Source organism: Saccoglossus kowalevskii, chromosome 8, assembly GCF_978046115.1.
Source record: "Saccoglossus kowalevskii chromosome 8, keSacKowa6.1, whole genome shotgun sequence".
NCBI lineage: Eukaryota > Metazoa > Hemichordata > Enteropneusta > Harrimaniidae > Saccoglossus > Saccoglossus kowalevskii.
In genome coordinates, this window is record NC_140648.1 from 34602890 (window position 1) to 34619637 (window position 16748).

A 16748-nucleotide genomic window follows, 5' to 3' on the forward strand; every position below is an offset into this window, starting at 1 on the left:
AATTTTAGTTAGTTTTCAGTTTTTACCCAAAAAATTTGGCTATTTTTGTCCCAATCTTCTGAAGGAAAATGCAGACTAAATGAGATTATTTTAAGAATTTGTGATGAAAATAGGGAACTGGTGTTGAAAAGGTTAATGTGTTCAGTTTGAGTCCAGTAACTAAGGTTAGTTGATAAGAGTGGCATTTAATTATAAATTACAGGAAATAGCATTTATAAACTTTTTTTCATCTTGGAAAAGACTAAAAGTTGTAAAGTAGACCGAAGGGAAATCGTCAATACTATATCAACACTTTAATTTCTACTTTTTAAATTGCAGTGCTGTCCCATTTTGTAAATCTATAGATTAACCAATATATCCACCATCAAGTCTTGAGATTGTGTACGAGCAATGAGAATCTATAGATTAACCAATATATCCACCATCAAGTCTTGAGATTGTGTACGAGCAATGAGAATCTATAGATTAACCAATATATCCACCATCAAGTCTTGAGATTGTGTACGAGCAATGAGAATCTATAGATTAACCAATATATCCACCATCAAGTCTTGAGATTGTGTACGAGCAATGAGAATCTATAGATTAACCAATATATCCACCATCAAGTCTTGAGATTGTGTACGAGCAATGAGAATCTATAGATTAACCAATATATCCACCATCAAGTCTTGAGATTGTGTACGAGCAATGAGAATCTATAGATTAACCAATATATCCACCATCAAGTCTTGAGATTGTGTACGAGCAATGAGAATCTATAGATTAACCAATATATCCACCATCAAGTCTTGAGATTGTGTACGAGCAATGAGAATCTATAGATTAACCAATATATCCACCATCAAGTCTTGAGATTGTGTACGAGCAATGAGAATCTATAGATTAACCAATATATCCCCCATCAAGTCTTGAGATTGTGTACGAGCAATGAGAATCTATAGATTAACCAATATATCCACCATCAAGTCTTGAGATTGTGTACGAGCAATGAGAATCTATAGATTAACCAATATATCCACCATCAAGTCTTGAGATTGTGTACGAGCAATGAGAATCTATAGATTAACCAATATATCCACCATCAAGTCTTGAGATTGTGTACGAGCAATGAGAATCTATAGATTAACCAATATATCCACCATCAAGTCTTGAGATTGTGTACGAGCAATGAGATTACTAACTGCAGGAAATGAATTTAAGCGGCCCTCTTAAATTAATCTAGATTTGTAAACAATAAACACTTTGCTTGTCCTTGTCAGTTTAACACAGTACAGTCCATTGCAGATACATGTATGTTTGTATAAGGGATAATACCCTCCAGGGCTTCCAAAATGAAATGAGTAGAAGGTGAGGCCAATTTACATGATAGTTTTTATTTAAAACAGCATCATTTTAACACCTATGTTTTTATCTTGTTCTGAGAGTGATGTTTCACATATTATAATAATAACAATAAATATAGCTGCAAGCAGCGATTACCGGCTTTCGATGCTATGCCTGCGTGAGCGCTGAATTGCATTTATGCAACAGAGTTATGACATTACACTTCTGTAATATCTAGGGTAATGGAGACATGTACGGTGATTATTTTACTATATACTGTAGGCATATTGATTACAATGTATGTTGATCTAGTCACAGCATGGTGAACTGATTACATTACATGAATTGTATGACCATATATGGTCATTGAATATGTTAGCAATTTATCTTGTTCAATGCCTTCAATATAGCATTGTCTCCATGTTTTTACTTGCAATAGTGCCTGAGATATTAGTAATATGCATATTTAATGAGTTCTATGACCATATATGGTCATTGAACATTTTAGCCATTTCTTGTGTACAATGCCTTCAATATGGCGTTATTTTCAAATTTCTAACTTCAATAGTGATCAAGATATTATAGATATGCATATTTAATGACTTCTATGACCATATATAGTCATTGGACATTTTAGCCATTTCTTATTTCCAATGCCTTCAATATAGCATTGGTTCCATGTTTGTACTTGCAATTGTGCCTAAGATATTAGGGATATGCATATTTAATGAGTTATATGACCATATATGGTCATTGAACATTTTAGCTATTTCTCTTGTCTATTGCCTTCAATATAGCATTGGTTCCATGTTTGTACTTGCAATAGTGCCTAAGATATTAGGGATTTGTATATTTAATGAGTTATATGACCATATATGGTCATTGAACATTTTAGCTATTTCTCTTGTCCAATGCATTCAATATAGCATTGGTTCTATGTTTGTACTTGCAATAGCGCCTAACATATTAGGGATATGCATATTTAATGAGTTCTATGACCATATATGGTCAACGAATATTGTAGTAAATTCTCTTGTCCATTGCCTTCAATATAACGTTAGTTCCATGTTTATACATGGAATAGTACTTGAGATAGGAGAGACTTGCATATTTAATGAGGTCACATGACCATATATGGTCATCCAATGTGTTAGTTACATCTCTTATCCCATTGCTTCAATATTGCACTGGTTGCATGTACATATCTGTGATAGTGCTTGAGATATTTCAAACAGAATGTACAGGGCCCTCCCCCCTTTCCCATGATGCTTTGCATGGTACATTTAAAAAATGTGAAAAAACATTCTAAAATCATTATCTAAAAAACGGCTCATTGCCTGGAGAAGCCGTTTGGAAAAATAAATACTATGGCACTTGATCTTTCAAAATATATGATGGGTTAGTGAATTAGTCAAAAAATATGCAAATGAGATGCAAAACAAAAAATTTGAAAATTCTAGTAAAAAAAGTCACGTGACCGCTAAAGTTTTTTTTTATGCTATTTGTAGCCCTTGTTCCACTGCTGCTACCATAAAAAACTGGAAGCACTCAGACCCTCAGAAAGGTGTGCAATTCGGCATTGAAAATTTCGCCTTTAATCCAAGATGGCGGCCGAATGACGTCACATATCGAAAATCGGAAACTTTGACGTTTTAGAGAATTGCATATAGATTGTGTCTGCAAAGTCTCGAGTCAAGTGGACAACCCATCTTCGAGAAGAAGAGTTTTAAAAAAACGGCAGAAAAAGAATAAGAATAATAAACATTACAATAACAAAAGGCTTTCGATGCTGAAATGCATCGAAAGCCTAATAAAATGTTAGTAATAAAGTACAATACATATAAAATTAAAGTAAAAGAAAAATGTCAGTTATTTTTGATTTCAAATATTTTGTATAAGTACCGGTATTCACCAACTTGTCTTATTAGTACGTCTTCTCTAGAACTTGTAATATATTTATATATCTGGACATCACTTTCGAATTCTTCTGGAATATTCATATTATTAAATAACTTTTGTCGTAATGTTTGGTGCTTAAGTCATTCCATGAAGAAATGTTCATTATTTTCAATTTGCAAAGTATGAATGCATATTTAATGTGTACTAAAGATGATCTGGCAACATATTGTGAGTGAAAATATAACACTGCAAGTGTAACCATACCTCCTGTTTAATGTATTTCAAATGAAATTGGAACAATCCATGTCTAATATGTGAATAAAATGAATAATTTCTGTTTGTACAAATTGAGGACTCTGAGATAAGAGACTACAGAGATCAGCTGTGTGATGGAGTCATTATAAATCTATGTGAAGTACTTAATGAATAAGTGATTAAGAAAAACACAATTTTGTCTTTATGATTTATATGATATCACCAGGTCACTTTGGTCTACAAAAACATTCATGTTATGTAAATCAGTATAGTTGATTAATATTAATTATGGATCGTCTGCAGGTGATACCTGTATTCTTTGTTGACTTGATGATGGAATAAGGGCACCTACTGCAGTATACTTTACCCATTATTAATCATCTGCAGGTGATACCTGTATTCTTTGTTGACTTGATGATGGAATAAGGGCACCTACTGCAGTATACTTTACCCATTATTAATCATCTGCAGGTGATACCTGTATTCTTTGCTGACTTGATGATGGGATAAGGGCATCTACTGCAGTATACTTTACCCATTATTAATCTTCTGCAGGTGATACCTGTATTCTTTGCTGACTTGATGATGGGATGAAGGCACCTACTGTAGTATACTTTACCCATTATTAATCATCTGCAGGTGATACCTGTATTCTTTGCTGACTTGATGATGGGATAAGGGCACCTACTGCAATATATACTTTACCTATTATGGATCATCTGCAAGTGATTCTATTCTTTGTTGACTTGATGGGATAAGGGCACCTACTGTAGTATACTTTACCCATTATGGATCATCTGCAAGTGATTCCATTCTTTGTTGACTTGATGGGATAAGGGCACCTACTGCAGTATACTTTACCCATTATGGATCATCTGCAAGTGATTCCATTCTTTGTTGACTTGGTGGGATAAGGGCACCTACTGCAGTATACTTTACCCATTATGGATCATCTGCAAGTGATTCCATTCTTTGTTGACTTGATGATGGGATGAAGGCACCTACTGCAGTATACTTTACCCAGTATGAATCATCTGCAGGTGATACCTGTATTCTTTGCTGACTTGATGATGGGATAAGGGCACCTACTGCAGTATACTTTACCCATTATGGATCATCTGCAAGTAATACCTGTATTCTTTGCTGACTTGATGATGGGATAAGGGAACCTACTGCAGTATACTTTACCCATTATGGATCATCTGCAGGTAATACCTGTATTATTTGCTGACTTGATGATGGGATAAGTGCACCTACTGCAGTATACTTTACCCATTATGGATCATCTGCAGGTGATACCTGTATTCTTTGTTGACTTGATGATGGGACGAAGGCACCTACTGCAGTATACTTTACCCATTATGGATCATCTGCAGGTGATACCTGTATACTTTGCTGACTTAATGATGGGATAAGTGCACCTACTGCAGTATACTTTACCCATTATGGATCATCTGCAGGTGATACCTGTATTCTTTGTTGACTTGATGATGGGATGAAGGCACCTACTTCAGTATACTTTACCCATTATGGATCATCTGCAGGTGATACCTGTATACTTTGCTGACTTGATGATGGGATAAGGGCACCTACTGCAATATACTTTACCCATTATGAATCATCTGCAGGTGATACCTGTATTCTTTGCTGACTTGATGATGGGATAAGGGCACCTACTGCAGTATGCTTTACCCTTTATGGATCATCTGCAAGTAATACCTGTATTCTTTGCTGACTTGATGATGGGATAAGGGCACCTACTGCAGTATACTTTACCCTATTTAAATCATCTGCAGGTAATACCTGTATTCTTTGCTGACTTGATGATGGGATGAGGGCACCTACTGCAGTATACTTTACCCATTATTAATCATCTGCAGGTGATACCTGTATTCTTTGCTGACTTGATGATGGGATAAGGGCATCTACTGCAGTATACTTTACCCATTATTAATCATCTGCAGGTGATACCTGTATTCTTTGCTGACTTGATGATGGGATAAGGGCACCTACTGCAGTATACTTTACCCATTATTAATCATCTGCAGGTGATACCTGTATTCTTTGCTGACTTGATGATGGGATAAGGGCGTCTACTGCAGTATACTTTATTCATTATGGATCATCTGCAAGTGATACCATTCTTTGCTGACTTGATGATGGGATAAGTGCACCTACTGCAGTTTACTTTACCCATTATGGATCATCTGCAAGTGATACCTGTATTCTTTGCTGACTTGATGATGGGATGAAGGCACGTACTGCAGTATACTTTACCCATTATTAATCATCTGCAGGTGATACCTGTATTCTTTGTTGACTTGATGATGGGATAAGGGCACCTACTGCAATATATACTTTACCCATTATGGATCATCTGCAAGTGATTCCATTCTTTGCTGACTTGATGATGGGATAAGTACACCTACTGCAGTTTACTTTACCCATTATGGATCATCTGCAAGTGATACCTGTATTCTTTGCTGACTTGATGATGGGATAAGGGCACCTACTGCAGTATACTTTACCCATTATGGATCATCTGCAGGTGATACCTGTATACTTTGCTGACTTGATGGGATAAGGGCACCTACTGCAGTATACTTTACCCATTATGAATCATCTGCAAGTGATACCTGTATTCTTTGCTGACTTGATGATGGGATAAGGGCACCTACTGCAGTTTACTTTACCCATTATGGATCATCTGCAAGTGATTCCATTCTTTGCTGACTTGATGGGATAAGGGCACCTACTGCAGTTTACTTTACCCATTATGAATCATCTGCAAGTGATACCTATATTCTTTGCTGACTTGATGATGGGATAAGGGCACCTACTGCAGTTTACTTTACCCATTATGAATCATCTGCAAGTGATACCTATATTCTTTGCTGACTTGATGATGGGATAAGGGCACCTACTGCAGTACACTTTACCCATTATGGATCATCTGCAAGTGATACCTGTATTATTTGCTGACTTGATGATGGAATAAGGGCACCTACTGCAGTATACTTTACCCATTATTAATCATCTGCAGGTGATACCTGTATTCTTTGCTGACTTGATGATGGGATAAGGGCATCTACTGCAGTATACTTTACCCATTATTAATCTTCTGCAGGTGATACCTGTATTCTTTGCTGACTTGATGATGGGATGAAGGCACCTACTGGAGTATACTTTACCCATTATTAATCATCTGCAGGTGATACCTGTATTCTTTGCTGACTTGATGATGGGATAAGGGCACCTACTGCAATATATACTTTACCTATTATGGATCATCTGCAAGTGATTCTATTCTTTGTTGACTTGATGGGATAAGGGCACCTACTGTAGTATACTTTACCCATTATGGATCATCTGCAAGTGATTCCATTCTTTGTTGACTTGATGGGATAAGGGCACCTACTGCAGTATACTTTACCCATTATGGATCATCTGCAAGTGATTCCATTCTTTGTTGACTTGGTGGGATAAGGGCACCTACTGCAGTATACTTTACCCATTATGGATCATCTGCAGGTGATACCTGTATTATTTGCTGACTTGATGATGGGATAAGGGCACCTACTGCAGTATACTTTACCCATTATTAATCATCTGCAGGTGATACCTGTATTCTTTGCTGACTTGATGATGGGATGAAGGCACCTACTGCAGTATACTTTACCCATTATTAATCATCTGCAGGTGATACCTGTATTCTTTGTTGACTTGATGATGGGATGAAGGCACCTACTGCAGTATACTTTACCCATTATTAATCATCTGCAGGTGATACCTGTATTCTTTGCTGACTTGATGATGGGATAAGGGCACCTACTGCAATATATACTTTACCTATTATGGATCATCTGCAAGTGATTCTATTCTTTGTTGACTTGATGGGATAAGGGCACCTACTGTAGTATACTTTACCCATTATGGATCATCTGCAGGTGATACCTTTATTTTTTGTTGACTTGATGATGGGATAAGTGCATCTACTGCAGTATACTTTACCCATTTTAAATCATCTGGATCAATCAAATATTCAGTTCAGACATTTTCATTTTAATAAAAAAATTCTAATTATCAGCTTAATGTTTTATTCCTACAATATCTATTCTGTAAATTCAATTTAATTTAGTATGTACTTTACATTAATATACACTATAATTGAACCAATTAATATCAGTGAATTTCACTGGGAATTTCGCGTATTTCAGATAAAATGAGATGTTTGTTGAGTACGTGTATATATTTTAAATATTCTACAAGTAATTGAACAATATTGTCTCTGGAATGCGTTGTCATGGGAACCCTAATTCAACAGACTTGCACACAAAATGAATCTAATATTTATAAATTGAAATGATGAACTTGGCCTTGAAGTCTAATTAGCATTGCTATAGAAATGACATATTTCTTAGCCAAGTCTTTGTTGTAATGTTTGTGTATGCTGGTTTTCTGCTTTGATATGCAAAATTGTAATTTTAGAATGAATTTTGAATAATGTTGAATTGTAGCCATTAGGCTCGTAATGATGGATATTGATTTTTTTTTTTTTTTTCTCTCATCGCATTTGTTATGCTTCATAATTCATTGAATTCAGCTTAATATGCAGTCTGTAGCCTGGTTTCCGATGTTTCATTCATAATGGCAGTGTGGTGCACTACTCAGTAATGTCATTTCCATTAGTTTTACAATTATATGATGTTCTGAATGGAAAAATTGAAATACAATTAAAGACATACTGCAGTGATGGGTGGATAGAGCCAATCTGTCAATCTCATCTGATCACTATCATTACTGACTGCATGCCAGAAAGACGATGCTATTGTCAAAACTGTTTATTTATTTATTTATTTATTTATTTATTTATTTATTTATTTATTTATTTTTATTTATTCATTCATTCATTCATTCATTCATTCATTCATTCATTCACATGGTTGTTGGTTCACTTCATATATTTTAATAAATAGCTAGACATGTACATTTTGTTCTTTTTTTTTTAAAAAAATGACATTGTTTTTCACCATAGCTGGATTGAAAACATCGGGGAACATTATGAATATGTGGTAATTTTGATGAACTAAACACAATGCAAAGAGAAATATATATTGTCAACATTTAGTAAGATCTTACAATCTTGGCAATCACTTCTCGCTGCATATTCATATTACTGATTGTCCAGCATTGTTCGTTAATTTTTGTCAACATTTCATTTTAAACTTCTTCTTAACTCTAATTGAGCACCAGTCAACATTCATCACCATTCACAAAATAAAATGTTAAATTTTTTTGACAGATTTTTTCAAAATTCTGATCATTACTTATAGCTAATAGAAAATTATGTAGAAAATGATCAAAATAATTATAAAAAAATACTTGAAAGTTTACAGAATGTTGCAAATTTTGCTGGGAAAAATTATGGCGCTCAAAAGTTGGATTTCTGGGGAAATTTCAAAAAAAAATTCCAAATAATACACGACTCAAAAATTTGGGTAAAATGTGGTTATTTGTAGAAGAGATGTATGGTGTAATTACAGTGATCTATTTGTATTCAACTCCCAAAATATTTTTAATAATACATTTGAGTGGCTTGAGGCATTCTTCGTTTCAAACCATATGTCATGATATGATAGTATCACCAGCAGATGACTCATATCTTGTAATATTCTAAATTTTATTATATTTTGTCTTGCTTTTTAGATGGAAGGTATTATCCGGGATATGCAACATCTGGAATCTGGCATTCCAATACGATCTCAGAAGGTCTTCCTCACATCCATTCCATGTGCATTCACAGGTAGGTTGTTTAAGTAATAATTCTTAATAATAATTCTAATAAATACCAGGGATTCATACAATCTTTCTGAATGTATCTGCTACTGTATTTTTAGCTTCTCTGTCATTGAAGCTGTAAGGCGGGGGCTATTGGTATAGGTAATTGTCTGTTGTCGTCCCACGTCAACTTTTTTTTCTTCAAACGACATCTCATTGAAAACCATTATTGCTTTTATAATTGGTACATATGTTCAATGTTGAATATTTATGTAATTATCGGTCAAAAAATATTATTTTTAAAAAAAACCTGTACTCCTATTAATTTGATACTTGCTATATATGTTCTTTGCATGGACCTCTAGTAGATATGAATATTTCATGATAATTCTTTAATTTTTGTTATTTTTGGTCAAAAATTCTATTTGACTCTTTCTTGATAACTGCTGGTTTGATTGATTTGAATATTTGGTATATGTGTACTTAGGGTGGACTCCTATTAGATTTGATATTTGGTATACGTGTTCTTAGGGTGGACTTCTATTAGATTTGATATTTGGTATATGTGTACTTAGGGTGGACTCCTATTAGATTTGATATTTGGTATACGTGTACTTAGGGTGGACTCCTATTAGATTTGATATTTGGTATACGTGTACTTAGGGTGGACTCCTATTAGATTTGATATTTGGTATATGTGTACTTAGGGTGGACTCCTATTAGATTTGATATTTGGTATACGTGTACTTAGGGTGGACTCCTATTAGATTTGAATATTTTGTAACAAAATCTTCAATTCTATAATTTGATATTTAGTATATAGGTACCTTATGTGGACCTCACTCAGATTTGTTTATTTCGTGACATATCTTCAATTCTCTAATTTTGATGAATATTTTTTGTAAATTTTGGTAAAAAGTGATATTTTCAACTTTTTTTTCAAAAACGCAAGTCAGATTTCTTTGATATAAAAAATCAGTTTTTAGTTCTGTTTGGATGCAGTCTAAAAACAGGGACTTATGGATTGATCTTCTTGTGTCTGTTCATGCATCTGTCTCACAGTTCAAACTTTACACATACATCAGACATTATTTCTGACATGTGCACATGCATTTGTTTCATGAACCGAATCAAAATGGCCAAATGGTATTTTAAAACCATAAATGCATCAAAAATACACATTTTCATTAATATAAGATCTAAGTGGTGTGTGGACGGATTTTAAACTTGGTAAATACATTAAAAACAATGGGACCTTGTTACACATAATTTTATTGGATTGGGTTCAAAACAGGGTGTTAGGCAGCCACCAGCTAATCCACCCATCAAACAAACTGGCAATTTTAATTTTGGACTGGCAACTTTTTTCTCATTTTGGTTTTTTTTTTCCCATTGTTCTTTGATAATTTTACTAAAATATATTGAAAATCATCTACATTTTCAAGAAGTTGAATTGTTTTGAACTGGTAGTTGTAAATTCCTGGCTAATAACCTGGTTCAAAATGACCATTTTGTTTTAAAGAATGTGGTTTGTATCCATATATCAGACATATGCAATTTAATTTGTTTTATGATTTGATTCAAGATGGTCTAATTTTAATAAATCTGAAAATGTATCAAAATCACAAATGTTCATTCTGAAAACGAATCTCAGTCGAGCATGGTTTGATTTTATTCAAACTTGGTACATACATAGAATATATAATGGGTCCTTGATGCACTTTTTTGAGGGATTGGCTTCAAAATGGCTGACTGGTGGCCATTTTGTTTTAACAAATGCTGTTCCAGATCCATATGCCCGAGCCGATTCAAACTTCAAACTTTACACATATATTGAACATCACATCAGACAATTGCACAATTCATTTTCAAGACCAAAATAGCTGACTATAATGGCCATCTTGTTTAATGAATGCAGTTTCACGGAGCTACATCTTATGCATGTCATTCAATGTTATAGATATCAACTTGGTAGTCATGCGATGTCTCATGCGTATTAAACAAACAGGGTCTGTGTCATTCGCAAATAAAGAATATTATTGACATTTTTGGTAAAAAAATGTTAATATCAACTTCAGTGCTCTGGATAAGATGGCTTCTCAAAAAAAGCAGATTTGTGTTCGCCAAAAAGGATTCTGTTTTATACACTATTCTCATTTGTGTTATAAATATCTTCTACATCAAATCCATGCCTTCATTTCACTCCAAACACAGGACTGTGCATTACTTACAGCGGAGCTATATATCAGTCGATTGGTTGCTTGTTTATATTTCCATATTCCTTCAGTGACCAGTAGATAGATATGAAATCTGAATATTTTTAGCTTCACTGGCATCGTAGATGACAGAGCAGGGCATTTCATATAGGTGATTGTTTGCCATTGTCCATCAACAATCTCATTTTTCACTTCTTCTTGAAAACTACCAGTCTGGTTTATTTTGTATGTTGTATGGTGGACCTCATTTCAAAATGATATTGTTAATTCTCTATTTTTTAGAGAATATTTACTACCTTATACTAAAATATGTTTGGATATTTAGAGTACTGACAAATTTGCACTTATGGTCCAGTTAGACTTAAAATACACCACGAATATTCACTTTTGAGATTTAATTTTTGGTATGTGTTGATTCTTGGATATTTTATCTTCGTCGTCCTGTACTTCGTTTAGTAATTCAAACTTCCCAGTTTGCATAAAAAGGATGAGTTTCACGATTTCGACATCGAAAATGCCTTTGCTTCATTATTTGCTGAGGGACAGCCGCTTGGGTACATGTATGTGCTCTGTAACTTACAGCAAATGAACCTAAAAACGTTAGGTAATCAAACAAAAATGACGTTGTACTAAAGTCCAAAAAGTACGTTCAAGGTCTGCATTTGTTCGTAGCATGAAAACGTTTTACTCCCTTGCTTATTGTGACACTCTCAAATCAACTGATTTCCATTCCCCTCAAGAGTCAAAATGGTATGTGCCTCCATTTTATGCCATGACTCGAAAAAGTCTTTTTTGCTTGACGTGTTCATTTGCCTTCAATTGCGTTTCAGTGGCTGTCACAGTCGTATTCTGAATCTTGCCGATAACATCTTGGTTCAAATTCACGTAGATATCTCCAGGAAAACTCAAATATTTAACTAAAGCTAATTTGCATAACAAAGTTTTTGCCCTTGGTCGCCATATTGGACAACGCATACAACTCGGGAAATTCACTTGCATTAAATTGCGGAAAAGCTGCATTTAGTGTTCTTTTCTATTCTATTCTATGCCCAGCCAAAAAAATCACAGGAGAGTTAAAATGCCATTCCTGGTAAACAGTTATTCCAACTTAGGTGTTAAATTTCTCGGTAATGAAAAAAGATATCAAAAATTCAAATAGTAACTTTGTGCCCACACTCAAGCTGAGTAGAATGAGCTATGTCTGAAGTGTTTTATCCTGAATTTGTCGGAGGAGATACGTTTGGCGCAAAGGTATCCACAAATCAGTTTTTTGGCTGTTGCTATGGCAACAGTGGGCCAATTCTTTTTCCCAGAATTTTCTTTATAACTAGGGTGAAGGTGTGACCTACCTGCCAAGTTTGATTGAAATCGGCCAGGCTAAAAAATCACAGAAGTAATAATACGTGAAAACATTGGTAATCACACAGACACACACACACACACAAAACAACAAAAGTGATTATAAGGGCACTCATAGCGGAGCGGATCGCCAATAAACAAATATTTTCGAAAAAAAACACTGACCGTGTAATATGCCCTTGAGAAGTATTACTGAAGGAATATTTTATATTGCAATTTCTTTCAATTTAATTAGTTGTATTGCAATGCATTAGTAATAATGTAAATATATAAATATACATATATACATATATATATATATATATATATATATATATATATATATATATATATATATATATATATATATATATATATATATGGTAATAGAGGAATTAATACACAACTACATGAATATTGAAACTCGACAGCACTGTTTCGTAAGGTACAAGTACCTCACTCATCATGCTCCAGCAAACGATGCATTCTATGTTTGAAGGAAAAATTTATAATAATTTTTAGACCTCACCACTCCACACTAAACAAAAGAAATGAACTTGTATCACAGATCAAAAGCATTATTATGTAACACTTAAACCTGTATGTTTTTTATTTTTAATTAATATGTTAATTTGCGAAGTATATGTATGCTCGTTGGTGCAGTGAATTAAACATAAAGCTCCTGATGAGTGAGGTACTTGTATCTTACGAAACAGTGCTGTCGAGTTTCAATATTCATGTAGTTGTGTATTAATTCCTCTATTACCGCATTTATCCGCTCTACATATACATTGTATTGAGCACTTTTGTTTTGGAATAATCGACTCCCACATCTAGACTATATATATATATATATATATATATATATATATATATATATACATAGAGGATCTCCAATGAGTGGCCGTGTAATATCGGATTTATTAAACGAGTGTAGTAATTTTCATATGTTCCGAGTCTTTGGCGAGGAACATATGAAAATTACTACACGAGTTTAATAAATCCGATATTACACGGTCACGAATTTGAGATCCTATTTATCACATGTATTCTTTTTTGTTTTAATTCAAAGCCAAATGTTTCCACTGTCGTCGGCAGCCGAAATCGACAACGCAAACACTGGGCGCATTGATTCAGTCGAACAAGTAAAATTGAAGAGTCATTGAAGAGACAAAAGTGTTCAAAAAGAACTTTAATAAAAGTCCAAACACCAAACTAGTTAGAATACAAATAAACAAATTACATTATTTTTAACTTAAACACTTAAAGCGAAAAACGAAAGCAGTAAAAACTATTAAATACATCAAAAAGCTTTAGGAACTACAAGTATTTATCGGGGGTTTCCCTGTCACTCCATGACGTCATTGACATAGTCCACAAGATCAAACATGGAAGTCAACGCTGCGTCGATTGAAAGTTATTATTTAGTTCTCATCTGATGACTGAGAGGAATCAAACACATATATCCAACGTCTTTTCGATGGAATTGTTGAGCGATCATTGTTGGCAATGTTGTAATGTACATGTACATTAAATACTCCGCCGGAAATGGGGCCTCCAAATATCGGTGTGGATTGTGAACTCAAGGTCGAGGCATGATGGCTGATATTGGTTGATGTCAACTGGGACATAATGTTACGTTGTGGCTGAGGTTGCATAACAGAAGGTATTGATGTTTGGCACGGGTTTGATGTGCTATAGTTAGGGGTGGCTACTTGATTATTTAAAATGCCAGATGTTTCTCTGTGTTGGTTTTCTGATATAGTGCTGTAGGCATTGACGGACTGAATGTTACGATGACCGGAGATCTGCATTATTTGTGTCGGTGGTATATTTTGGTCACTTAATTTCTGGATGAGATGCTTTCTGGCACTATGATTTGTGAGGCGTTTGTTTGGGGGTAAATTTGCTGCAGTTGCCATATTTTTCATCAGGGAACCTATTTTATTAATCCCGATAGGCTGGTGAGGGAACCACTGCTCACCCGGTCTGGGCAGTCCACGAGAATGCGTGGCGATGTAGTATGGGTCGTCACTATTTGAGTAACAAACTGGCCGTACACTGAGGTATTTTTTGAAAATAGCAACTGGACATCTTCTGGGATTCACAGGGACGTCCCACATCTTTGGCTTCACTTTTCTGGTATCCCTTGGATTTTCTCCAGTCCGAGTTTTAGTTTGCCGTTCAGAGAACTCAAGATATTCACGACCGCTACTATCAGTACATAGGCTCACATCTCCCATGTTACGGTGCTCGGTATTACCCCTCAGACCAAAATGTACTGTGTTATAAAACCACATAGTATTTATTATGGCTTCAGGACTGTGGGACCCAAACTGTCCCGATTCCCACAGAATTTTGATTTCCTCATCTGTAGCCGCCTCAGCTGTTCGCGGTAGGTTGCCCTTACCATCTTTCTTTAATTTCTTCTGTTTTGCTTTTATTGTTTCCCGCACCTCATTAAACTCAATACTACTGATCAGTGAATACATGTATTTGTGTCGTTTCAGGTGACGTTCAAAGCTAGAAAGCATAGATCGTAAGGAAGTAGGCTTGGTTTACGGACACTGATAACAAATTTGCATAAAATTGCTTCCAGTTCATTTGGAGGGATTTCGTGGATTTCTCTAGCTTCGTTTATTTCTGGTGTCTTCAAAAATTGGCCCAGTAATCTCATATCATATAGAGTTTTCTTGGCTGTGTTTTTGTTTTGTTGAGTTTCGATTGTTCTTCTGACATCATCATCGGTGACTGGCACAAATCTACATGGTCGTGAAGGCCCGGCCTCGGCGCCGTCGCTGTCAGTGGTCTGTGCTGTCGCTTCACCCAAGGAAGCATTTTTTGTGACGAAAAGAAATGTTACATTTGTTATTATAAATATAAAAATAAATTCATGCTGTGGAATCATTTTAATTAGTACCCGCAGTATTGTGATGTGTTTTTACCCAATGCATTATGCGAACAAACAATACGCCGAGTGATCATGATCTCAGTTTATCAGTTCTGACAAAAGAAAAAACGTAAACGTACCTTCACTTGGTCTTTCTTGCTCATCATTCATGAATTCTATCACGTCTATATCAAAAGTATTGACTAAGTTGCCCATATGTATCATGATTTTGAACGTTCGATCAGCTGAAGGTTTGTTTACTTTGAGATGCAAATTTGTACGATTGACAGCAGACGAAACATTATCATGCCCGAACTATTTTCGGGTTGAGAGAATTGAGACTGTGATTAATATCTTTAATATTTTGTTTATTCAACAGCGATAAAATAATTTCTACATAATTTGTCATTAAAATCTGCCTCATCATAAGTGTTGCATAATTCAGTACTAACTTTACTGATTAGGTCAAAGGTGAAATTAGCTGTATTGGCCAATCACATCACAGACTTAAAGTGTGACGTCACTTTCAAAGTGTGTAATACCAAAAATATCACACGGGTGTTATTACACTGAAAGTGCATGATACATGTGATAAATTTCTTTATTTCATTGTTGAGACTGAGTTATATATTTGTTACATACTATAATTATCTATATTGGAAAACTGTTATGGGGATTATTAATTTCAATAAACAATATTCAACTATCCTTTGCAACACCAATAAGATCATAATGATAATGTTTCTTGGTTTTTGAAACTATGGGCATTATCAGAGCCTGGGTCTTATTTTGGAACTGCACAAATCATAAGGGCAAATTAATAGCTTCCAAAGATAGTATTCCCAAAATAGCACAAGTTGTTAAAGAAACATAAAACTTTAATTCTCAACAACGATGAAAGGACCAGTTACTGTGACAAAGCCCTACTCCCCACAAAACCCACCCAATATAAAAGCCACTTACCGCGAAGCTACTAGTTTTGATAAAAAAATATATTTTCACTTTTTTCTTGAAAACACCCAGTCTTTGGATGAACTTCTATCAAT

General features: G+C 34.7%; 1 protein-coding gene across 3 annotated transcripts in view; it reads left to right on the plus strand.

Annotated features, from left to right (window-relative positions):
* The window catches only part of LOC102809934 (regulator of G protein signaling 9-like), a 97845-nt gene that overhangs the window by 50979 nt on the left and 30118 nt on the right, over positions 1-16748 (plus strand). For 2 of the 3 annotated variants that reach the window (XM_085502523.1, XM_085502524.1), the window contains exon 2: positions 9187-9283. The exons of the other annotated variant lie outside the window; for it this stretch is intronic. In XM_085502523.1, coding sequence (XP_085358649.1) covers positions 9187-9283 — 97 coding nt within the window. The remainder of the gene's footprint in view (positions 1-9186; positions 9284-16748) is intronic. 3 annotated transcript variants of the gene reach the window in all.